The sequence below is a fragment of the Pithys albifrons genome, chromosome 16, assembly GCF_047495875.1.
Source record: "Pithys albifrons albifrons isolate INPA30051 chromosome 16, PitAlb_v1, whole genome shotgun sequence".
Taxonomy (NCBI): Eukaryota; Metazoa; Chordata; class Aves; order Passeriformes; family Thamnophilidae; genus Pithys; species Pithys albifrons.
Window position 1 is genome coordinate 15,560,901 of NC_092473.1, and position 24,573 is coordinate 15,585,473.

Consider the following 24,573-nt stretch of genomic DNA (forward strand, 5'->3'; position numbering starts at 1 on the left):
TGAGAATGAAGGCACTGCCCAGTTTGCAGTTTGGGAGGGAGTGTCAGAAAACTGGGGCATTGTTGAGCAGTTCAGTGAATCCCAGACTGGTTTGGGTTGGCAGGGACCTTAAAGACCATCCAGTTCAACCCCTGCCATGGGCAGGGACACCTCCCACCAACCCAGGTTGCTCCAACCTGGCCTTGGACACTCCCAGGGCTGGGGCAGCCACAGCTTCTCTGCCCAACCTGTGCCAGGGCCTGCCCACCCTCCCAGGGAAGGATTTCTTCCCAATATCCCACTAAATATGCTTTCTTTAAATCCACCCTCCCTGTTCTCTCACTACATGCCCTTGTGAAAAGTCCCTCTCCTGGTTTTCTGTGCCCCTCAGGGCTGGGGAAGGTGGCCCAGCATTGCTGGCATGGTGTGAGCAGGGGGTGGCACTGCTGGGGCTGGGTAGGGGCTGCCCTGCCAAAACAGAGGGAGTTCAGCCTTCACAAAAACCCACATTCTGTTGGTTTCATTGTGGCTCAGAAAGAAGCAACAAACAGGGAATCCCAGGAAAATGAGAGCAGAGCATGGGGCAGGAATGGCTGGTGGAGAACAGTTTTGGTGCTCAGCTGTTGGACAATGTGCTTTGGGCTGGGGGTGAGAGGGAGGATGGAGGAAGAGCCATCCAGGGCTTCTTGGGGAGCTTTGGGCTGGGATTATGGAGGTTAATCATCGTGCCAGTGCCAGGGCCAGGGGTGCCTGAGGTGCCAGGGGACCCTCCAGCCTTCCCTCCCTCCCTGGCCCTGCCCCAGCTCAGCCTTTCCTCACAGCAAAACAAAAGGAATGTAGAATCACAGAATCATAGAATGGATTGGGTTGGAAAAGACCTCCAAGATAATCGAGTCCAACACTTGGTCCAGCTCCAGTCCCTTTCCCAGATCATGGCACTCAGTGCCACGGCCAAGCTCAGCTGAAAAACCTCCAGGGATGGGGAATCCACCCCCTCTCTGGGCAGCCCATTCCAATCCCTGAGCACTCTCTCTGCAAAGAATTTCTTTCTGCTCTCCAACTTCAATTTCCCCTGGCAGAGCTTGAGCCCATCGTGCCCCCTTGTCCTATTGCTGAGTGCCTGGGAGAAGAGACCAACCCCCACCTGGCCAGAACTTCCCTTCAGGCAGTTCCAGACAGTGCTGAGGTCACCTCTGAGCCTCCTCTTCTCCAGGCTGAACACCCCCAGCTCCCTCAGCCTCTCCCCACAGCACTTGTGCTCCAGTCCCTTCTCCAGCCTCGTTGCTCTTCTCAGTTGGGTTGGAAGAGACCTCTGAGATCATTTAAGTTAAATACCAAGTTATCCCCCCTCTCCCCCCAAGAAAACCATCTGAATCAGGCAGAACCCAAACTGTTTAATCACTGCTCTATTTGATTTCTCCTCCAGCTCCATGGTGTCTGTTGAGGGGCTGCTGGGCCAGCCACAAGAACAGCAGCACATCCAGCCCAGCCCAGTCACCAGGGCTGCTCTGGAATGGGGTCTGGGATTAGTTAACAACAAGTTAAGTCCTTGCATTCTGCAGTAGTCAGAGTGACTGAGAAACACTTACTGGGAGCCATAGGAGTGCATTTAATTAGCTCCTGAGTCAGGGGCGCTGGGGTTTTTTTTTTCCCTTCTCTTTTTTTGCAGTCGTTAAATAAAGTGTCACCCCAAGGCAGTGCTGTAAACTCTGTTTGGATTGTGGCTGCAATAACCCCTCTGGGCGTCATTCAAATTGGACTAAACAGTTTCTGCCGAGCGCTGGTTTCTCTCAAAATAAACCCAAGGCCGGCTTTGACAAGCTCTAATGAAAAACAAATTGTTAGATTACTTAGAAAAATAATTTGAAGGAAGTCTGAATTAGTTGTAAAGGTGGAAAAGGTTCAGCTACTTGAAAATAGAAATTTGGAAGGTATTTATTTTAACCATTAAGCCAGTGGGCCTGAAATGCAGCCTTGTTTGGTGGGGAATGCGCCTAACGAGGGACATGAATCATGCTGGTAATCAGCTCGGGAACTTGATTAATTGGCATGGGGACCCTCGGTGACTGCAGCAGGCAGGGCAGCCTGGCAGCACCCCGTGGTGCCTTCCCATGGCCCATCCTGCTGGCAGCCAGGGCAGCCTTGGAGGGATCCCCCGGCCCTCGGAGGGGTCCCATGGAGGGATCCCATGGAGGGATCCCACGGCCCTTGGAGGGATCCCATGGAGGGATCCCACAGCCCTTGGAGAGATCCCATGACCCTTGGAGGGATCCCACGGCCCTTGGAGGGGTCCCATGGAAGGATCCCACAGCCCTTGGAGGGGTCCCATGGAGGGATCCCATGGAGGGATCCCACAGCCCTTGGAGGGGTCCCATGGAGGGATCCCATGGAGGGATCCCACAGCCCTTGGAGGGATCCCATGACCCTTGGAGGGATCCCACGGCCCTTGGAGGGGTCCCATGGAGGGATCCCATGGAGGGATCCCACGGCCCTCGGAGGGGTCCCATGGAGGGATCCCATGGAGGGATCCCCCGGCCCTCGGAGGGGTCCCATGGAGGGATCCCACGGCCCTCGGAGGGGTCCCATGGAGGGATCCCATGGAGGGATCCCACAGCCCTTGGAGGGATCCCACAGCCCTTGGAGGGATCCCACAGCCCTTGAAGGGATCCCATGACCCTTGGAGGGATCCCATGGCCCTTTCAGGGATCCCATGGAGGGATCCCATTGCCCTTGGAGGGTTCTCATGGCCCTTGGAGGGATCCCACAGCCCTTGGAGGGGTCCCATGGAGGGATCCCACAGCCCATGGAGGGATCCCATTGCCCTTGGAGGGACCCCACAGCTCTTGGAGCGATCCCATGGCCCTTGGAGGATCCCACAGCCCTGGGAGGGATCCCATGGCCCTTGAAGGATCCCACAGCCCTGGGAGGGATCCCACAGCCCTGGGAGGGATCCCAAGGCTCTGCTCCTTGGGGGGTTCATCTGACACTAAACGTGGCTCTTGGGGCCGCTGCAGCCTGAGGGGTTTGGTGCCTCTGCCTCTGGTGTGCAGCTGGAAATGTGCTGGTTTTCCAGGGAGCAGCATCCAGGCTGTCTCGGAGGCGCCTCATTCCGACAGCCTGGAATGGGATCCCACCAGCTCACCTTTGCTGCTGGAGAGGGTTTGCTCATTAAACCTGAGAGCAGGGTTTGCTTCCCATCTGCATGGGAGGCCCCAGGATGGAAGCGCTGCCATGGCTGTAAAAGTGCAGCAGGAAGGGCTGGATTGGTTTTCATCCTGACTGGGACTCTTGGCTGCGGGGCCAGGAGGAGCTGGAGGGGTTTGGCCATCCAAGAGCACGGCTTTGTTTCAGAGCAGCATCTCTTTGCTCCCAGGCAGAAGGACACGGGGGTGGCCGGGAGGGGAGGGAGATGTGGCTGTGCCAGAGGGATGAGCTCCAGCAGAGGCTCAGCTGTGTGGTGGAAGGTGCCACATGGTGGCCCAGTTTGGTGCAGTTGGTGCCACATCTGTGCCACGGCAACACCATGGCCAAGCCAGGGAGACCCAGGGGTGCCCCAGTGGCCATTTGTCCTTGGGAATATTGGTGAGGACTGGTGGTCAAGGGTCACCAGTGAGACCCATGAGTTAGAAGGTTTTTTGGAGTGTGATGGAAACACAACCAGTCGTGGCTGCCACATTCCAGCCTTCCAGGTGGCTCCCAGGGCTCACCTTCTGTGCTGCTCCAGGTCCCTGTCTCAGCACCCAAACCCCTCCGGAGCCACACGGAGTGACACGAGTGACACCCACCCCGTGTGCTCCTTCCCTCTCCAAGGGCAGAGCTGGGGAGAGCTCAGGCCCCCTGGGCTCTGGTGCAGGGTTGAGGTGGGGGTTTTTTTCTGATTTTCAGGATGTCTCTGTGCCCCAGAACCCCCTGCAGGGTTTGCAGGGATCCTGTCAGAGAACACTCCAAGCTGGAGCTCCCAACAGCTGCACTCCCAGATGGGACTGGGTTGGGTGGGAGGCAGAGTATGTGCTGCACATGGGGCTGCAGGGCCAGGGGAGTGAGTGTGAAACAGGCTGTGGAACAAGAGCCAGGCATGTTGCTGATGTGCCTGACATGATCCTGACCATGCACTGTTGCCATATTTCCAGTGGTGATTATTTATTTGCGTTGAGTGGAGCAACTAAACTAAACCCATTACTACCCATTAACGTTGCCCAAGCCAAGGGACTCGCCCAGTAACACATGTCAGGCCTCTTCAGACTGTGGATGTCTCCAGTTTCAGTGCAATGCTTTGAAGGGATGGTGAAGCTCTTGCAAGTTTAATCACGTTTTCTGTCCCTTAGCCCTGCTCTGAGCTGGTCCCGTTGGCTCTGCCCAGCCCTTGGCTCTGCCCAGCCCTTGGCTCTGCCCAGGTCTCTGCTGTTCAGGGTGACAGGTCTCTGCTGCTGGGCTGTGCAATTTGCTTTCTCTCCTCCCACCATCTCGATTACAGGACCTTTAAATAATGTTTTCTATTCCATTAAAAGAAAAAAGAAAAAGGCAAAATCAGCTCAGCCTAACTGGAAACAGATGACAGATGATGAACTTCTTTTAAAGGGAATTTTTAATCCATGTGTTATGAAAGAATCATTTCATGGTGTCAGATATGGGTGTGTGAAGGCAGAATGTGCCCATTCCAGGGATGAACAAAGCTGGAGGGGGATGATGCCTTTGGTCTGGTGGTCTTGGGGCAAGGGGAGGATTTTGCTGCTGTTCCAGGGCTGAAAAGAGGCTTCTCCCCATTCCTGCTCCTTAGTCTTTCCTCTGGTACCCCTGGCTGTCGGAGCAGTTGATTTTTGCTCTCACCTTGGACTCCTGGGGTGGTTTGACTGGAATGGTTTGGGTTGGGATGGACCTTAAAGCCCATCCAGTGCCACCCCTGCCATGGGCAGGGACACCTCCCACCAGCCCAGGCTGCTCCAAGCCCTGTCCAGCCTGGCCTGGGACACTCCCAGGGCTGGGGCAGCCACAGCTTCTCTGGGCACCTGTGCCAGGGCCTGCCCAGGCAGGTGGTGCCTTCTGTCCTGCCAGGTGTTTTTTTAATTAATCTGCATATTTCAATAAGTGATGTCCTGTCAGATTAACTGAGTGTGTGTTTTCTGCACGTGTGTAGTTGGATTGAAACATGGATGGCAGCTGGATGTACATCTGTGAAACCTCCCACAGATCAGAGGGACAAATTCTCCCACTGTCCCTCACACAAACACTGGAGAACTTTAATGAAATCCATTAAAATGAATCCCATGTAATTTCAGAGTAAAGCCCAAGCTGTGGAACTCTCTGTCTTGGTGATAGAGGTGAAGATGGATTTTTATTTTCCTTGCTTTGATGAAAATAACTCCTGTGCTTGTTGTGGGCCAAGCTGCTGGTTTCGTGTTTCTGTGTGATGCTGCTGCCTCCAGAGAGGCTTGAGTTGGGTTTGGAAGTGTTGGGCTGAGGATGCTGCCCCGGGATTCTTTAGCCCACACGCAGTTTACACAGCTGGACCAGCCCATCCTCCACCAGGGGCTTTATCTCTTTGGTGATGCAAGAGGCAGAAATTGCAGGAAACCCGTGGCACTCACTCAGGGCTTTCATGTTCCAAGGAAAGTGGAGCTTTGGGAGCTGCTGACTCAGAGCATCGCTGATGAGAGCAGGATGAGAGCAGGATGAGAGCAGGATGAGGGCAGGATGAGAGCAGGATGAGGGCAGGATGAGAGCAGGATGAGAGCAGGATGAGGGCAGGATGAGAGCAGGATGAGGGCAGGATGAGAGCAGGATGCTCTAGGGGCAGTTGGGACCGTGTGCCAGGATGGTGCCACACGGGCATCCCATCTTCATAGAATCACAGAATGGATTGGGTTGGAAAAGACCTCCAAGATCAGCAAGTCCAACCCTTGATCCAGCCCCACTGTGATCACCAGCCCAGGGCACTCCGTGGTGATCACAGTAGGGTTGGATCAAGACATGGTGGATTCTCCCTCAGTGCCACATCCACAGAATCACAGAATGGATTGGGTTGGAAAAGACCTTGGAGATCATCGAGTCCAACCCTTGGTCCAACTCCAGTCCCTTTACCAGATCATGGCACTCAGTGCCACGGCCAAGCTCAGCTGAAAAACCTCCAGGGATGGGGAATCCACCCCCTCTCTGGGCAGCCCATTCCAATCCCTGAGCACTCTCTCTGGGAAGGATTTTTTCCTGCTCTCCAACTTCAATTTCCCCTGGCAGAGCTTGAGCCCATCGTGCCCCCTTGTCCTATTGCTGAGTGCCTGGGAGAAGAGACCAACCCCCACCTGGCCAGAACTTCCCTTCAGGCAGTTCCAGACAGTGCTGAGGTCACCTCTGAGCCTCCTCTTCTCCAGGCTGAACACCCCCAGCTCCCTCAGCCTCTCCCCACAGGGCTTGTGCTCCAGTCCCTTCTCCAGCCTCGTTGCTCTTCTCACTTGGGTTGGAAGAGACCTCTGAGATCATCAACCCTTGATCCAACCCCACTGTGATCACCAGCCCAGGGCACAGAGTGGGGCACAGAGTGCCCTGGACTGGTGATCACAGTGGGGTTGGATCAAGACATGTTGGATTCTCTGTCCCTGATCACAGTGGGGTTGGATCAAGACATGTTGGATTCTCTGTCCCTGATCACAGTAGGGTTGGATCAAGACATGTTGGATTCTCTGTCCCTGGAGGTGTTTCAGAGGACACTCAGTGCCACATCCAGTCCCTTCTCCAGCCTTGTTGCTCTTCTCTGGCCCCGCTCCAGCCCCTCAATCTCTTTCCTCAACTGAGGGGCCCAGAACTGAACACAACACTCAAGGTGTGGCCTCCCCAAGGCAGAGTCCAGGGGAAGGGTCACTGCCCTGGGCCTGCTGGCCACGCTAGTTTGGATCCAGGCCAGGATCCCCTTGGCTTTCTTGGCCACTTGGGCACACTGGTGGCTCCTGTTGAGCTTCCTGTGAATTAGTACTCCAAGATCCCTTTCTGCCTGGGTGGGATGGAGACCCTGTGCCATGGTTGGGGTGGTCCTTGCCTACAGAATTGTTTGCAAACCCCAAGTCTCACTTTTCCTTCTTGTTGGGGGAATTTTTACAACATTCCCAGCAGTTCATGGACTCCCCGTCCCTGGAGGTGCTGAAGGCCAGGAAGGAGCAGCCTGGGCTAGTGGAAGGTGCCCATGGCAGGGGATGGAGCTGCACTATCCCAGGTCCCTTCCAACCCAAGCCATTCCAGGATTTTATGGTTCTGTGCAGAGGGCTGTGGGTTTTTCTTGCTGCTCCAAACCACGTCGGTGGCTGAGCTGAGCCCCAGGCCCTGAAACACCTTCAGCCAGGGGGGTGTTTGGAGCACGAGGTCTCACCTCTCCTGCTTCCCTCTGAGGGACTCCTGAACTGTAATTCCAGCTCTGCCAGGAGCTCAGTGAGGGTCTGGCTGTCCATGTTCCTGATTAACTGCTCCTTTCACACGTGTGAAACCCCCTTTGGAGGCGGGTTAAGCTAAACAGGAACAACGTAGGGTTGGTCTGGGCTTGGTGTCCACATGTGGAGCTGTTCAAGGAGAGAAATGGCACTTTAAATTTACACCCTGCTCTAATTAGAAAAACTTGCAAGGAGTGAGAAAGCTCAGATTGGTGCCAGTTTTGCAAAGGCTGAGAAAGAAAGTCCTACAACAACGTTCCCAACTCGTCCCGTCGCGCTGCTCGTGTTTGGTGCTGATGGAGGGGGATGAGAGGGGCAATCCCAGAGGTTCCTGGTGGCCACACAGCTGGTTCTTCCAGCTGAGAAAGATCCAAGGCTCTGAACCTTCTGACAGCTCCCAAAGCAGGTTCTCCTGTAGGAATCCTGTCATTAGTGAGCTCACTAATGAGGGCACATCTCTGTGGGGTAACCCGGGGCTCCCGGTGTCCCAGGGCATGGATGGCAGTGGGCAGGGAGGAAAACCAGCAGAAAAGGTCCTGAAATGGGCACTTTGGGAATGCTTTGTCCCACATTATGGTTTGTGTGCCATGGCACTGGGGGTTGGGAGGGCACATGGCTTGGTTTCTGGCACCTTGGGAGTGAACAGGCAGAGAGGGATGGGGGTTATGTGGAATCACGGAATGTTTGGAGTTGGAAAGGACCTTAAAGCTCCTCCAGTTCTGACCCCCTGCCATGGGCAGGGCCACCTTTCTCTAGACCAGGTGTCCACATGATGCCTCAGAGCATCTGCCAGCTCCTCTGAGGTGCCAAGTGAAGGAGCAGTGGAGAACTCAGGGTATAGTCATCCTAAATTTATAACTGTCCTCTGGAAAACCAAATCAGCTTGAACTCTTCGTTTGGGAATGGCAGGAGTGGGAAAGAGACAGGGATTGCTTTTATTGCACCAATAATGTCATTTATTCCATAGCCAGCCCTTGAAAACCAGTTGTAATCCCCACACAAATCCCTGGGGAGCAGCAGCAGCCAATCTGCCAGTTGAGCTCCTCCAACAGGGATCATTTCCATGGCCAGAAACCTCAGAGGGAGCAGAGCCAAGGGGAAGGGGCAGAGCTGGGGGGAGGGCACTCTGCAACCCAGGGCAGCCCAAGCAGCTCCAGCCCTGATTCCTGGGCAGATGGGGCTGTGCTGGAGACACTGCAGGGCCAACCTTGTCCTCCCACCCCACAGAGTGTTCAGGGGCAGACAGGGGGGTCCTGCAGACCCAGAGGGATCGTTTTCCTGGGGTTGTTCAGAAGAAATGTGAGCACAGATAAGAAATGAGGCTTCAAAATGTTGTCATCCATCCTCTGTTCCTTCTCCACCCCCACAGAAGGGATGAGCTGGAGAGCCCCAGTCTCAGTGCTTGGTCCCATCACTGAAAGGGCTGTTGGTGCTGCAGAGCCTCTGCTGGAGGGTTTTCCTCTGGTTTTATTGGAGCACAGGGAAAGGGAGATGTTTGCATGGAAATCTCTACGTCAACTGTCTTGGCAGCCAAAGCTGAAAGGATTTGAGGCTTTTGCCCCCAACTTCATGTTTATGGTCAGTGTGAAACTCCACCTGTGATCACCACATGCTGCTCTGCAGGACTGCAGTAAATTAAAGCACACCAGGGAATTTGAGGGAATACATCCTCTTCCTTCTTGGAGTCAGGTTACATCGACCCCTGAACATCTGGCCACGGAGTCTCCAGGCTCCCAGAGGTTCTGCTGCATTAAAGGTTCATCTGCCTTTGTTCACTTCCCAGCCTTTTCCCGTGGCCTCCTCTGGCTCCAGAGTGCTTGGCCATCCCTGGCATTGGTGCTTTATGTTCCCTGTGGAAAACACACCATGGAATTCTGGTGGTGTCTTTCTGTGGGTGAATGTAGATCCATAACCTGTGGCCATTCACTGAGCTCATGGGAGAAGTCTCATAAAATACACTCCTGCTTTTTCAGGAGCTTAAATTCCTTCTAAGCTACTGGTGACCAACATCCTGAAAGACTGAAATCTGATGGTAATTTAGGGGAAAAAATCTATTCCTGAATATTCCCTAGGTCGTGGTGGTGTGATTGGTGGTGTGATGCTCCTTTGCTTGGCAATTCCTTTGCCTGATCTCCAGGTTGCCCTGACAGGGTTTAATCACCACGTCCTGCTCACTGAAATGAGAGAGGAGAGGTGGGTCCTGCTGCCTCCAACCCCTGGGCTGTGCTGGGGATGCAGAGCAAGGCAGAGGTGCCACACCCTGATGGTCCACGTGGTGGTTGTTCAGATGACACTGAGGTGCAGCATCCCCTGGAAGGAAGTCAGCCCATCCTCACCTGGGGAGCAGCCCCTCTCCATCCACCCCAGCCTGGAGCTGCTGAGCAGAGTTCAACACCCAGAAGGAAAAGGCAGCCCCAGCTTTTCACTGTGGTGCCTTCCAGGCCCAGACCTCAAGGTTTTAAAGACTTACATCTGTGTTTCACTTGGTGTGCTCTGAGTATTCCCACTGAAGTTCCCTAAGTGGATCAGACTTGGCAGGATTAAAGCCAAATGAGTCCTCACCCACCATGCTGGGAAGTCTTGTTGAAGTGGGTCATTGGGGGGAAAGGAGGAGGAGGAGTCGGGGCCAAACTCGCCCCTTTCATTTGATGCCTTTATTTGTTTAAAGGATATTTTTTCTAAGAGAGCTTAGGGGAGAAAAGCAAATAAAAAGCCCCAGGCTGTGGTGTAACCACCACAGGCAGATGTTGTCATGACTACTAAACAAGAAACCTGATTTATAAATTGAGGCAAAACAGATGAATGTGAAATGAAAGAGAAAAAAAAAAGAGAGAGAGGATCTCAAAATATTAACTCTGATGTAGAGAAAAATATAAACAGACACAGTTAGGAAATTCCATAAGGAATATGACTTGTTCAATATTAATCATAAAGGAAAAGATTATGAGAGCCCCAGAGGGTGCCAGATGAAACACTCCACAGCATCCACTGCTGTGATAAGAGTCCTTGTGGTGGTCTGGCCTCCCTTGGCTGCCTGGGCTCTCGGGCCCTTGGACATCTCTGGGGATGTCCTGCTTGGGAGATGCCTCAGGGAGGTACTTGGTGCTTCTGCTGCTTCTCCTGGTGCTTCTCCTCCCTTGCAGTACAGGCCATGACAGCCAGAATGATCTGTACTTTAATTTGAAATATCAGTATTTTGGGAAAAGTTGGTTTGGGGGATGTGGAGGGATCTCTGTGACTGCACCCAGTGTTGTCTTCCAAAGCTGAGGCTGCTGCAGAGCAGTGGCTGGGACATCCCTGGGGTGGGGCCAGGTGGGCTCTGCTCCCTGCTCTCCATGGGTGTTGTGTCCCACTGCCCCTCCTGTCCCCTCCTGCCATCCCAGTTTGGGAAGCCCATGGAGATCCTGCAAGCACTGGAGAGGTCCCAGATGTTCATTGTTGCCTCAGGAGCACTGCTGAGCTCACAGACCATCCCTTGCCCAGGGTGTGAGGTCTCCAGGCCCAGGCTCACCCACCAGACACCTCTGGGCAGGTTCCAGAGGGCCCCTTGGAGCTCGCTGGGTCCATTCCAATCCCCTCTGGCATGCTGGGCTGGCCCCACCCGTGTGTTCTGTGGTGCCAGTGCCCTGCTGTGGCCCAGGGGACCCCCGAGCAGCAGCAGCAGGGCCACCACAAGACGCCAAAAAGGAGCAGCTCTGACCACAAATGCCTTGGAGGGAGTGCTGGGAAATACCTCCGTGGGATCCCTCTGGAAAATCCTGGGCTGAGCTGGAATTTGCTGCCTCGTTTCAGTTCCCCCAGCCCTGGCTGGGCTGCTCCTGGCTCTGGCCCACAGAGGGTTGGGGGCTCAGCTCCTGCCTGGGACATTAATGCCTTGTGGCACATCCTGGGCTCCACAGGCTCCTTCTGGAGCACTGGGCTTGCTGCTCCCAGCCCACGCTGGCCCCAGCTCTGCCTTTGGCACTGCCTTGTAAACAGTTTGGTTTACAGAGCCCTTCAGGGTTCCTTCTCACTGTCAGGAGAAATTAAGCTGCAAAGCCAAAGATAAACTATCCTTAACAATGTTGAAACCCAGAGCCTGAAGGTCCAGGATGGAGATGCCCACCCAAGGCAGGGCCTTGCAGGGCTGCAGGGCAGATTTGCCCCTTGCAGAACCATCCAGGTGCTGCCACTGCCACCCCTCCAGGTGCCCTCCCATGGCCCTGTGTCCTGCCCTGGCCATGCTCATGCAGCCTCACTGCCAGAGCTCCAGTGATGCAGGAAAACCACAAGAGCAAAGATTCTGCATCTTTTCCCAACTCCTTGCATTTTTTCTGAGTCCTCTGCATCTTTTCCCAGCTTCCTGCCTTTTTCCCATCTCCCTGCATCTTTTCCCAGTTCCCTTCCTTTTTCCCATTTCTCTGCATCTTTTCCCAGCTCCCTGCATTTCCCCCCCAGTCCTCTGCATCTTCTCCCAACTCCTTGCATTTTTTCCCATCTCTCTGCATCTTCTCCCAGCTCCCCACATCTTTTCCCAGCTCCCTGCATTTCCCCCCCAGTCCTCTGCATCTTCTCGCAGCTCCCTGCATTTTTTTCCCAAGTCCTCTGCATCTTTTCCCAGCTCCCTGCATTTTTTCCCATCTCTCTGCATATTTCTTCCCAGCTCCTGGCATTTTCCTCTCAGTTCAGTGCATCTTTACCCAGCTCCCTGCATTTCCCTCACAGTTCTCTGCCTTCTCCCAGCTCCTTTCATTTTTTTCCCAGCTCCCTGCACCTTTTCCCAGCTCTCTGCTCTTTTCCCAGCTCCCTGCACCTTTTCCCAGCTCCCTGCACCTTTTCCCAGCTCTCTGCACCTTTTTCCAGCTCCCTGCACCTTTTCCCAGCTCCCTGCACCTTTTCCCAGCTCTCTGCACCTTTTTCCAGCTCCCTGCTCTTTCCCCAGCTCCCTGCACCTTTTCCCAGTTCCCTGCACCTTTTCCCAGCTCCCTGCTCTTTTCCCAGCTCTCTGCTCTTTTCCCAGCTCCCTGCTCTTTTCCCAGTTCTCTGCTCTTTCCCCAGCTCCATGCACCTTTTCCCAGCTCCCTGCTCTTTTCCGAGCTCCCTGCTCTTTCCCCAGCTCCCTGCACCTTTCCCCAGCTCCCTGCACTTTTCCCAGCTCTGTGCTGACGTGCAGCAGCCTGGGATGTTCACATTCCTGCTGCTTTTCCTCCCTCCATGCCCAGTGCTCCTCCAGCAGCTGCAGGCAGTGCCTGGCACGTTCTGGTGCCCTTGTGTCTCATCCCTCTCTGTCCCTGTGTCCCTGGCTGTCCCCTGGCTCAGAGCAGCTCGTCACCACTTTGCTGGCTGAGCTCTTGGACTCACAGAGTGAGACAGTCCTGAAGTTTTCTCTCCCCTGCTGTTGCCAAACCCAATTTTTTGGGTGAATAACAAATCCCCTTTGCAGATGAGCCCCGTGGCTGCCCCTGGGTGTGCTCAGATGAGTCACTGTGGAGCAGAGCAACTTCCTCCTCTGCTGCACATTCCTTGGAGCTGGAAAACCTCAAACCCTGAACAGCCTTTTCTCCAGGTGAGGCATCTCCTCCTGCTACCAGCCCAGCTCCCCTGGGATTCTGTGCCTGCAGCAGGGCTGTGGTGACAGCTCTGGAATCCTCAGCCCTCCCTGTGTTTCCATCCCTCTTCCCAAGGTTCTTCTCATCTGTAAGTGATCAGTGCAGGGATCTCCTCACAGCTGTGACCTTGGAAGTGGGTGGCATGTTCTGCTTCCTCTCCAGCCTCCTCTGGGATCCACAACTCACGTGATCCCATCGGACACAGCCAAAGTTGGGCTGGGAAAAGGAGGATGGGACTCCCAGGAAATACCTACTGCCCTCCCAGGCACTCAGCAATAGGACAAGGGGGCACGATGGGCTCAAGCTCTGCCAGGGGAAATTGAAATTGGAGAGCAGAAAGAAATTCTTTGCAGAGAGAGTGCTCAGGCATTGGAATGGGCTGCCCAGAGAGGGGGTGGATTCCCCATCCCTGGAGGTTTTTCAACTGAGCTTGGCCGTGGCACTGAGTGCCATGATCTGGTAAAGGGACTGGAGTTGGACCAAGGGTTGGACTTGATGATCTCAGAGGTCTCTTCCAACCCAACTGAGAAGAGCAACGAGGCTGGAGAAGGGACTGGAGCACAAGTGCTGTGGGGAGAGGCTGAGGGAGCTGGGGGTGTTCAGCCTGGAGAAGAGGAGGCTCAGGGGTGACCTCAGCACTGTCTGGAACTGCCTGAAGGGAAGTTCTGGCCAGCTGGGGGTTGGTCTCTTCTCCCAGGCACTCAGCAATAGGACAAGGGGGCACGATGGGCTCAAGCTCTGCCAGGGGAAATTGAAGTTGGAGAGCAGAAAGAAATTCTTTGCAGAGAGAGTGCTCAGGGATTGGAATGGGCTGCCCAGAGAGGGGGTGGATTCCCCATCCCTGGAGGTTTTTCAACTGAGCTTGGCCGTGGCACTGAGTGCCATGATCTGGTAAAGGGACTGGAGTTGGACCAAGGGTTGGACTTGATGATCTCAGAGGTCTTTTCCATCCCAATCCATTCTGTGATTCTATGATTCTAAAGGAGTCCAACCTGTACCAAGCTGGGGCTGTGGGTGCCCTTTTCTGACAGTTTGGGAACAGTGCAGGGCACAGAAATGTGAGGAATAATTGTTTTTGGGTCTAGAACCAGGAAAACTACTGCTCCAAATTAACCCAGGGAGAGCCATGAATCCCCAGTATTTCATATCACACTCCATAAAACTCCAGTCATAATCCATAAAAGTGACATTATTAGATTAAAAACCTCAGTTCCTCCTGGAAGGGGCTCGCTCATTAGACATGCTGTAGTTTTATAACCTTAAAGTTCCTCCCCAATTACCGTGATTAATACTGTGCTTTAATAAAAAATTTCTCCAAATCACCACAGGGGTTGGTCCCATCTGTTGGTTATAATTGTGCATTTCAATATTGCCCAGCAAGAGAAGGACAGTGTGGACAGGAATGAGGAGCAGAGAGCCCAGGGGTGGGCACAGGGGGCAGGGGAGAGCCAGGCCTGGCATGTGCCAAGGCTGGAATTGCTGAGGGATGGGGGGGACAAACTCTCCTTCTTCCTGCAGCTAGCAGGGATGGAGCAGCCTGGGAATGTTCACCTGGAGAGGAGAAGGTTCCAGGGAGACCTGAGAGCCCTTCCAGAGCCCCTCCAGGAGGGAGAAGGAATGGAATTACAGGGCAAGGGGAATGGCTTCCCACTGCCAGAGGGCAAGGGCAGGTGGGATATTGGAGGAAATCCTGCCCTGGGAGGGTGGGCAGGCCCTGACACAGGTGCCCAGAGAAGCTGTGGCTGCCCCAGCCCTGGGAGTGTCCCAGGCCAGGTTGGACAGGGCTTGGAGCACCCTGGGCTGGTGGGAGGTGTCCCTGCCCATGGCAGGGGTGGAAAAAAGATGGTCTTTATGGTCCTTCCAACCCAAACCATTCTGTGGTGATGATGGTGATGGTGATGGTGATGATGATGATGATGAGGAGGAGGAGGAGGAGGAGGAGGAGGAGGAGGAGGAGGAGGAGGAGGAAGAGAAGGAGGATGGTGATGATGATGATGATGATGATGATGATGATGATGATGATGATGATGATGATGATGATAAGGAGGAGAAGGAGGAGGAGGATGATAGTGGTGGTGATGATGATGGTGGCGATGGTGATGAGGAGCAGGAGGAGGAGGAGGAGAAGGATGGTGGTGGTGGTGGTGATGATGATGATGATGATGATGACGATAAGGAGGAGGAGAAGGAGGAGGAGGATGATAGTGATGGTGATGATGATGGTGGTGAGGGTGATAAGGAGGAGCAGGAGGAGGAGGAGGATGGTGATGACGATGATGACGATGATGATGATGATGATGATGATGATGATGATGATGATGATGATGATGATGATGATAGAACAACACAAACTTGCAGAACCAGCCACGCAGCCCTTTGCTGGGACACCCACCCTGGGCGGGTTTCCCTTTGAAGCAGGAGGTCCTTCGAGGTTTGTCCTCGCAGGTCTGTGGGAGGGGGCACAACAACCCCAGTGTGAACCCCCTGCTGCAGGAGCTGCAGTCCCACCACAACCCCAGTCTGAACCCCCTGCTGCAGGAGCTGCAGCTCCACCAGACAACCCCTGTGTGAACCCCCTGCTGCAGGAGCTGCAGCCCCACCAGACAACCCCTGTGTGAACCCCCTGCTGCAGGAGCTGCAGTCCCACCAGACAACCCCAGTGTGAACCCCCTGCTGCAGGAGCTGCAGCCCCACCACACCCTGTGTGAACCCCCTGCTGCAGGAGCTGCAGTCCCACCACAACCCCTGTGTGAACCCCCTGCTGCAGGAGCTGCAGCCCCACCACAACCCCTGTGTGAACCCCCTGCTGCAGGAGCTGCAGCCCCACCAGACAACCCCTGTGTGAACCCCCTGCTGCAGGAGCTGCAGCCCCACCACAACCCCTGTGTGAACCCCCTGCTGCAGGAGCTGCAGCCCCACCACAACCCCTGTGTGAACCCCCTGCTGCAGGAGCTGCAGCCCCACCAGACAACCCCTGTGTGAACCCCCTGCTGCAGGAGCTGCAGCCCCACCACAACCCCTGTGTGAACCCCCTGCTGCAGGAGGGGCAGTCCCACCACAACCCCAGTCTGAACCCCCTGCTGCAGGAGCTGCAGCCCCACCACAACCCCTGTGTGAACCCCCTGCTGCAGGAGCTGCAGCCCCACCACAACCCCAGTGCAAAGTGGGTCAGGTTCAGGTTCCACCCACAGCCCAGAGAACCCCAGATTTGTGTTATTTTTGCATCCCCTGGTTCCTCAGGGCTGCTGGGAATGAAATCTCTTCTCCTGCCCTGCAGGCAGCAAGGAGGGGAATCTGCTGCAGACACCCCCTGGACCACCCAGCTCCTCAGGGCTGGCAAGCAGAGGTGCCAAAGGGCACCACTGTTCCCTTACAACTGCCCAGCAAAGGGCAGAGCTCCCTAACGAGGATGTTAATGAACACAGGCTGATTAATATGCATGGAATTAAATCACCTTCAGGTCAGAGTGGGAGCCCCCCACCCTCAAGTGCAACGTGTTCTCCTCCAGGACCCAACATGTGTGTGTGTAATTGGGGTTTAAATAGTTTTTTCCCCTCATAATTCTGCATAATTACCCAACTCGGCGTAAAGTCTGATTTTTTTTTAACTAAATAATAGTAAGGATTTTTGTTCCTTGCCGTGATTGGTCGGATGGTTCATTTCTGGGAGATTTTGTGACTTTCTGGAGGGTCCTGCTGGGCTTTTAAAAGCTGGGACTTGCAAATCACCGTATCAGAAAGCTGGTGCCTCTCACAGAAACCACAGAATTACACCCTCTTAACATCCATTTGGTGGCGTTTTTAAGGAGCAAACCTGGAGCTTTTTACCCCAACTGTGGCTGAAGGTCCTCAGGGCAACACTGGCCACCTGTCAGTGGTGTTTGTGCATGGAATGATGGTTTGGGAGAGCTGCTCTTCGTTTGGGAGGGAGGGAGGGCAAACTCCACCCTGAGCTGGTTCAGGGCATGTTGGATGAACCACAGGGCAATGCCAGGCTGGGCAGAGGTTCCAGGGGGACACCTGTGATCAGGACATGGCTTTGAAGCTGGAGATGATGGGCCTGTTCCAGGCTCTGCTGGAGGAGCCCTCAGTGCTCGGTGAGGGCCTTCAAGGGGATGTTGCTGAAATTAGGACAAGGTGCCCAAGGGTGACACCAGAGCAGTGTGGGAAGAGTCCTCTGAACTCAGGCTGAGCCCTCTGCTGGTGCCAACAGGGGCACAGCTCACACTGCGGGCTGGGGGGGCACCTTGGGGCAGGGAGGGAAGGTTGGGCATCACCTGTGGGCAGAGAGGAAGGGTTGGGCATCACCTGTGGGCAGGGAGAAAGGGTGGGGCATCACCTGTGGGCAGGGAGGGAAGGTTGGGCATCACCTTTGGGCAGGGAGGGAAGGTTGGGCATCACCTGTGGGCAGGGAGAAAGGGTTGGGTATCACCTGTGGGCAGAGAGAGAGGGTTGGGTATCACCTGTGGGCAGAGAGAGAGGGTTGGGCATCTCCTTGGGGCAGGGAGGGAAGGTTGGGCATCACCTTGGGGCAGGGAGGAAGGGTTGGGCATCACCTGTGGGCAGGGAGGGAAGGTTGGGCATCACCTGTTGGCAGAGAGGAAGGGTTGGGCATCCCCTTTGGGCAGAGAGGAAGGGTTGGCCATCCTGGAGCTCAGCCAAGTCCACGTCAGGCTGTGGAGATCCATCTGAGCACTTTCCTGGTGGCACAGAAGGGCATCACCCACCTTCTGGTGCCTCCTGTGCCTTTCAGGTGCTCCTGATCATCAGTGGCAACCTGAGCTTCCTGAACTGGCTCACCATGGTGCCCAGCATCGCCTGCTTCGACGATGCCAGCCTGGGCTTCCTGTTCAGCGCCCGGCGCGGGGCCGTGAAGGAGCGCGCGGCGCGGCTGCGGCACCGGGAGGGACGGGCACAGCAGCTGCCCTGGGGTGAGTCCCTGCCACGGGGCACAAGGGGCACAGCTGTGCTCCAAAGCTGTCACCTCCCCTGGGTGGGCAGGAGGGACCCTCGGTGGGGTGGAGGGTGCCAGGACCTCGTGGGGCTGGTGGGGATGTTGAGGTTCCTCAGGGTCTGTGGGGACATTGCCAGGGGAGATACCCATGGGGACATTGCCAGGGGAGAGATGCCCATGGGGACATTGCCAGGGGAGAGATACCCATGTGGACACTGCCAGGGGAGAGATACCCATGGGGACATTGCCAGGGGAGATGCCCATGGGGACATTGCCAGGGGAGATACCCATGGGGACATTGCCAGGGGAGATGCCCAGGGGGACATTGCCAGGAGAGATGCCCATGGGGACACTGCCAGGGGAGAGATACCCATGGGGACATTGCCAGGGGAGATACCCATGGGGACATTGCCAGGAGAGAGATACCCATGGGGACATTGCCAGGGGAGATACCCATGGGGACATTGGCAGGGGAGAGATACCCATGGGGACATTGCCAGGAGAGAGATACCCATGGGGACATTGCCAGGGGAGATACCCATGGGGACATTGCCAGGGGAGATGCCCATGGGGACATTGGCAGGGGAGAGATACCCATGGGGACATTGCCAGGAGAGAGATACTCATGGGGACATTGCCAGGGGGGAGATGCCCATGGGGACATTGCCAGGGGAGATGCCCATGGGGACATTGCCAGGGGGGAGATGCCCATGGGGACATTGCCAGGGGAGATGCCCATGGGGACATTGCCAGGAGAGATGCCCAGGGGGACATTGCCAGGGGAGATACCCATGGGGACATTGCCAGGGGAGAGATGCCCATGGGGACATTGCCAGGGGAGATACCCATGGGGACATTGCCAGGAGAGATGCCCATGGGGACATTGCCAGGGGAGATACCCATGGGGACATTGCCAGGAGAGATACCCATGGGGACGTTGCCAGGGGGGAGATGCCCATGGGGACATTGCCAGGAGAGATGCCCAGGGGGACATTGCCAGGGGAGATGCCCATGGGGACATTGGCAGGGGAGAGATGCCCATGGGGACATTGCCAGGGGAGATACCCAGGGGGACATTGCCAGGGGAGATACCCAGAGGGACATTGGCAGGGGAGAGATGCCCATGGGGACATTGCCAGGGGAGATACCCAGGGGGACATTGCCAGGGGAGATGCCCATGGGGACATTGGCAGGGGAGAGATACCCATGGGGACATTGCCAGGGGAGATACCCAGGGGGACATTGCCAGGGGAGATACCCAGAGGGACATTGGCAGGGGAGAGATGCCCATGGGGACATTGCCAGGGGACCCAACCTCCAGCAGGGCTGGTGGCCACAGCCAGCCCAGGCAGCTGCAGCTCTTGGAGGGCAGTCAGGGCTCCTTCCTCTCACCCCAGTGAGCATCAGACTCCAAGCCAAAGTGAGAGTGTGGAGTTGTCCCCTTCATCTTGTGATTGTTAATTTTTATCTTTTTTTCTTGTTTTTGACTGTTTGAAGTCAAGGCTGAAACAGCCAGTGTGGTTTGAGGTGGGGTGAGAAGTTGGGTGCAGATGCAGTTCTTGCCCTCTGCTCCATGGCATGATGAAGAGAAGGTTCCAGGGAGACCTGAGAGCCTCTTCCAGTGCCTAAAGGGGCTCCAGGAGGGACTTTGAACAAGGGGTGAAGGGACAGGACACAGGGAGTGGCTTCCCACTGCCAGAGGGCAGGGATGGATGGGATACTGGGAAGGAATTCCTGGCTGGGAGGGTGGGCAGGCCCTGGCACAGGTTGGGCAGAGAAGCTGTGGCTGCCCCAGCCCTGGGAGTGTCCAAGGCCAGGTTGGACAGGGCTTGGAGCCACCTGGGCTATGGAAGGAGCAGCTGCTGGTGGGCACCACTGGTACCCTGGGCACTGCCCCAGCAGGGAGCAAGTTCCCCAAAGCAGGGGGAGGTGAACTCATGTTCATACCAGGAGGATGGAAAAGCAAACAGGAGTTGTAGCTGGCAAAAGGGGTCTCTGTTCCCTTCCCAGGGCAGTTCTGCAGCAGCTCTGCCCCAGAGGAGGCACCACTGGGGTGGTTTTCATGGTGCTGTGGCACAGCTGGAGCATTTTCCTGAAGCACAGAGAAGCACCAAACTGCCTGTAATACCAACAACCATCACAGATGCTTCTGTTTAAATACCCTGAACATCTGTCAGAAGAATGAAAAATGTCAGCAAGACACAGCACCAGCCTCTTGTCCTTTCTCATCTCCCAAGAAGCAGCTTATTAACCAAAAATGTTGGTCCCAGCAACTGCAGCAGCTTCGTTAAACTTTCTGTGTCTCTTATTTTACACATTTGGCTGGAACAAATGGGGAGCAGCTTTTCCCCTCCTGCAGCTTTGCTTTGGAGGGTGTGAGAGCCTCGAGCTTTCCTCCCAACTCTATTTTCTGCCTCCAGTCCCAAACAACACTCAGGTTGCACCTTCCTTTTGGGAGGGGAAGCCCAAGGGCTGCTCTTTGTTGGGAGTCACCATGAGGGGGAGGAACATCCTGGTTTGGGGGAACTTGCTCCTTTTTGTGATGCTCTCCAGAAAACCTGAGTGAGCCCAGCAAGGAGAACCCCCTGTAGCTGCCCCTGCCCTGGAGGGCAGGGATGTCCCTGTCCAAAAGGGGCCATCCACAGGGGTAGCACAGCTGGGATGTGCTGGGAATGTGGATTTCTGTGTGGTTTTAATGCTGAAATTGTGAGCTGTGTGGCCACAGGCTCAGAGGAGCCCTCACCCCTGGGCCAGCAGAGCAGAAGACAGGAGGGTGCCCAGCCATGCCCAGCCATGACCTGATTCCACATCCTTGAAGGGTGTGTGTGATGCCTGCTGAGCCCTCCAATTCCCATGGCTGGTGCTCAGCTCCTGCCTGCTCCATCCCAATCCCTCCTTCCCCAAGTTTTGCTCCATCTTTGCCATCCAGATTTTACTTTTTTTTTTTTATTAACCCCTTTTTTCCTACAACTGACCCCAAGGGCCTGGTGACACGGTGACAATCCCACCTGCTGAGGGCTGAGCAGTCCCTGCACTGTGAGCTCAGGAGCCAAGGGGGGCTCTGTGCCTGTACCTGCTCTTTAATTACACCCTGTGGTGGGAAGCTCAGCCCCTGTGGAAGAGGAAAACGTGCCTGGCATCATCCCCAGCAGCACAGGGAGCTCCTTCCCAATTCAAGTGATTCTCCAGAAATGTCCTCAGACTAAACAATTATTAAGAGCTTCTGAGAGAGGTTCAAATAAACATCCCCCTCCTGCAGAGATAAGGGGAAAGCTCCACACAAATGCTTTGAATCTGATCCTTTGGCTGTTAATGTTAAATAAATTGAGAAGGGCCACGGGGGAAGGAGCCCCTGGGGGTCACCTCTGCTTATTTGTGTGATCCTGGTGGTGTCTGCCCACACTGGGGTGCTGTGCTGCTCCTGCAACCCCCTGCCCAAGAGCTGGCAAAGCAACACAGCTCTCATCCAGAAATGGTAAGGGACAGAGATTTTGGAGAAGGAAATGAGTGTGGATGGGGGAGCCTGGGGCAGCAGGAGGGGCAGGAAAAAGGAGTTTGAATGGGGGAGCTTGGGGCAGGAATGGGGCTGGAAACTGAGTTGGGATGGGGGAGCCTGGGGCAGCAGGAGGGGCAGGAATGGGGCTGGGAAATGTGTGGATGGGGAACACCTGGGGCAGCAGGAGGGGCAGGGATGGGGCTGGAAAATGAGTGTGGATGGGGGAGCCTGGGGCAGCAGGAGGGGCAGGGATGGGGCTGGAAAATGAGTTTGGATGGGGGAGCCTGGGGCAGGAATGGGGCTGGAAAATGAGTTTGGATGGGGGAGCCTGGGGCAGCAGGAGGGGCAGGAATGGGGCTGGAGGAGCTCCACACACACTCCCAGAGCAGGAGGGGGACTCTGAGCAGGGGGCAGGTGCCAGCTGGGCTTTTTGCCCTATAGGAGAGCAGTGATTAATGTCACATCTCAGACATTTTTCCTTTTAGCCCTTTCTCAGACTGTTTGGAGAAGGGCCAATGTGGGCAGTGATAGCACAGCCCTCAGTGAGCTTGGGGGCAGCTGGGCTGGCATGGGGGGTGCCCAGGGAAGGCAGAGGGGAGCAGAGCCCCCCAGCAGCAGGGAATCCCTGCCTGTGCCCTGCTCTGTGCCCCCCAGCAGCAGGGAATCCCTGCCTGTGCCCTGCTCTGTGCCCCCCAGCAGCAGGGAATCCCTGCTCTGTGCCCCCCAGCAGCAGGGAATCCCTGCTCTGTGCCCCCCAGCAGCAGGGAATCCCTGCTCTGTGCCCCCCAGCAGCAGGGAATCCCTGCTCTGTGCCCCCCAGCAGCAGGGAATCCCTGCTCTGTGCCCCCCAGCAGCAGGGAATCCCTGCCTGTGCCCTGCTCTGTGCCCCCCAGCAGCAGGGAATCCCTGCCTGTGCCCTGCTCTGTGCCCCCCAGCAGCAGGGAATCCCTGCTCTGTGCCCCCCAGCAGCAGGGAATCCCTGCTCTGTGCCCCCCAGCAGCAGGGAATCCCTGCTCTGTGCCCCCCAGCAGCAGGGAATCCCTGCTCTGTGCCCCCCAGCAGCAGGGAATCCCTGCCTGTGCCCTGCTCTGTGCCCCCCAGCAGCAGGGAATCCCTGCTCTGTGCCCTGCTATGTGCCCCACAGCTGCTGCAAATCACCTGCCTGTGCCCTGCTCTGTGCCCCACAGGCTGCTACGTCCGCAGAGTGGTGAACGTGTCCCTGGGGCTGCTCCTGGCCTGGCTCAGTGTGCCCGTGGTGCTGAACCTGCTCAGTGCCAGGCAGGTCATGAACTCCTCCTTCCACCCCCTGCGCATCGTCAACACCTACGGAGCCTTCGGCAGGTACCGCTCAGGGCAGCCCTGCCCCTCTGCCAGGGTGCCCTGCCCCTCTGCCCTGCCCCTCTGCCCCTCTGCCCTGCCCCTCTGCCCCTCTGCCCCTCTGCCCTGCCCCTCTGCCCTGCCCCTCTGCCCTGCCCCTCTGTCCTGCCCCTCTGTCCTGCCCCTGTGCTCTGCCCCTCTGCCCTGCCCCTCTGCCAGGGTGCCCTGCCCCTCTGCCCTGCCCCTCTGCCCCTCTGCCAGGGTGCCCTGCCCCTCTGCCCTGCCCCTCTGCCAGGGTGCCCTGCCCCTCTGCCCTGCCCCTCTGCCCCTCTGCCAGGGTGCCCTGCCCCTCAGCCCTGCCCCTTTGCCCCTCTGCCCTGCCCCTCTGTCCTGCCCCTCTGTCCTGCCCCTGTGCCCTGCCCCTCTGCCCCTCAGCCCTGACCCTTTGCCCCTCTGCCCTGCCCCTCTGCCCTGCCCCTCTGCCCTGCCCCTCTGCCCCTCAGCCCTGCCCCTGTGCCCTGCCCCTCTGCCCCTCTGCCCTGCCCCTCTGCCAGGGTGCCCTGGGGCCTGGGGGCACTGCAGCCAAGGAACCTGCAGGATCTGTTTGTGGGAGAGATGGTGGAAAGGAGCAGGTTCCTTTCCCACTGAATTGCAATTCATGGAATACCTGTTTGTGAGAAGGAAGAACAGGAGCAGGTTCCTTTCCCATTGAACTGCAATTTATGGAGTATCTGTTTATGAGAAGGGATAATAGGAGCAGGTTCCTTTCCCACTGAATTGCAATTCATGGAATACCTGTTTGTGAGAAGGGAGAACAGGAGCAGGTTCCTTTCCCATTGAATTGCAATTTATGGAATACCTGTTTGTGAGAAGGGAGAACAGGAGCAGGTTCCTTTCCCAGTGAACTGCAACTTATGGAATACCTGTTTGTGAGAAGGGAGAACAGGAGCAGCTTCCTTTCCCATTGAATTCCAACATATTTTCTTTGAGCTGCTTTCAGTGAGCTCGTTCTATCCATGCAGCAAATGGAGCAGCAGGATGAAAACCTCCATAGGAGAGTCCATCCAGTGGATGTTGCTCACCATGCCCAGCCCCTCTGGGTTTGGGGGGAGCTGCTCTTCCCCTCTGTAGGTTTGCTCTCCCTCATGTAAACACTCACAGAAGTTCTTGGGCAGCAGATTTTAGGCCAACAAAAGGAAATGCTTTTCTCAACCAGTGACTTGGGGAATTTGTTGCTGCAGGAAACTGTGGAGAGAAAAGTATAAATGGGCTCAGAAAGGAAGATTTGAGAGGAGAGGGCCAAGAGCAGCCTGGCTGCTGCCTGCAGCTCAGGAGATCCCAGGCAGGGCTGCAGGGTGGGATGGACAAGGGGAGCATCTCACAGCTGCCTGTGGAGCCAGCCTGGCTTGGGCTGGGCTTTCTGGGGACTTCTAAGCTTAGGTGAGCTGGGGCAGCAGAACCCTTCTGGTGTGCTGGCCCTCCCAGCCTCTTCCAGCTGGGAAAATGATGACCAACAGAGCTGCACCCACCAGGTGGTTCCAGGGCAGCAACAGGACCTCTGGCTCTGTCACCTCCTGGTCGTGGTGGCCCTGGGGTGTTCCCAGAGGTCTGAGAGGAGGGGTGGGATGGGCAGCTCTTGGTTGGAGGGCTCTGGACAAGGTCCCAGAAGAGAAGCCAACAGTAACTCAGTGTTTTATAGAAGGTGGAGCAGTTTGGCTGTTAATGGTGTGGCCAAGCAGAAGGTGAAGGGGAGGAGCAGGTCTCACATGAATAGGATGTTCCCCCCAGTTTTTCAAAGAGCAGAAATCTCTGTGGAAAGAAAAAAAGC

The 24,573-nt window shown here is 56.0% G+C and overlaps 1 protein-coding gene across 1 annotated transcript in view; it reads left to right on the forward strand.

Moving 5' to 3' along the window:
- LOC139679581 (lipase maturation factor 1-like) overlaps positions 1-24,573 on the forward strand; it is a 113,088-nt gene that overhangs the window by 73,269 nt on the left and 15,246 nt on the right. The window contains exons 5-6 of the mRNA XM_071571447.1: positions 17,732-17,909; positions 22,616-22,769. Of these exons, the coding sequence (XP_071427548.1) occupies positions 17,732-17,909; positions 22,616-22,769 (332 nt within the window). The remainder of the gene's footprint in view (positions 1-17,731; positions 17,910-22,615; positions 22,770-24,573) is intronic.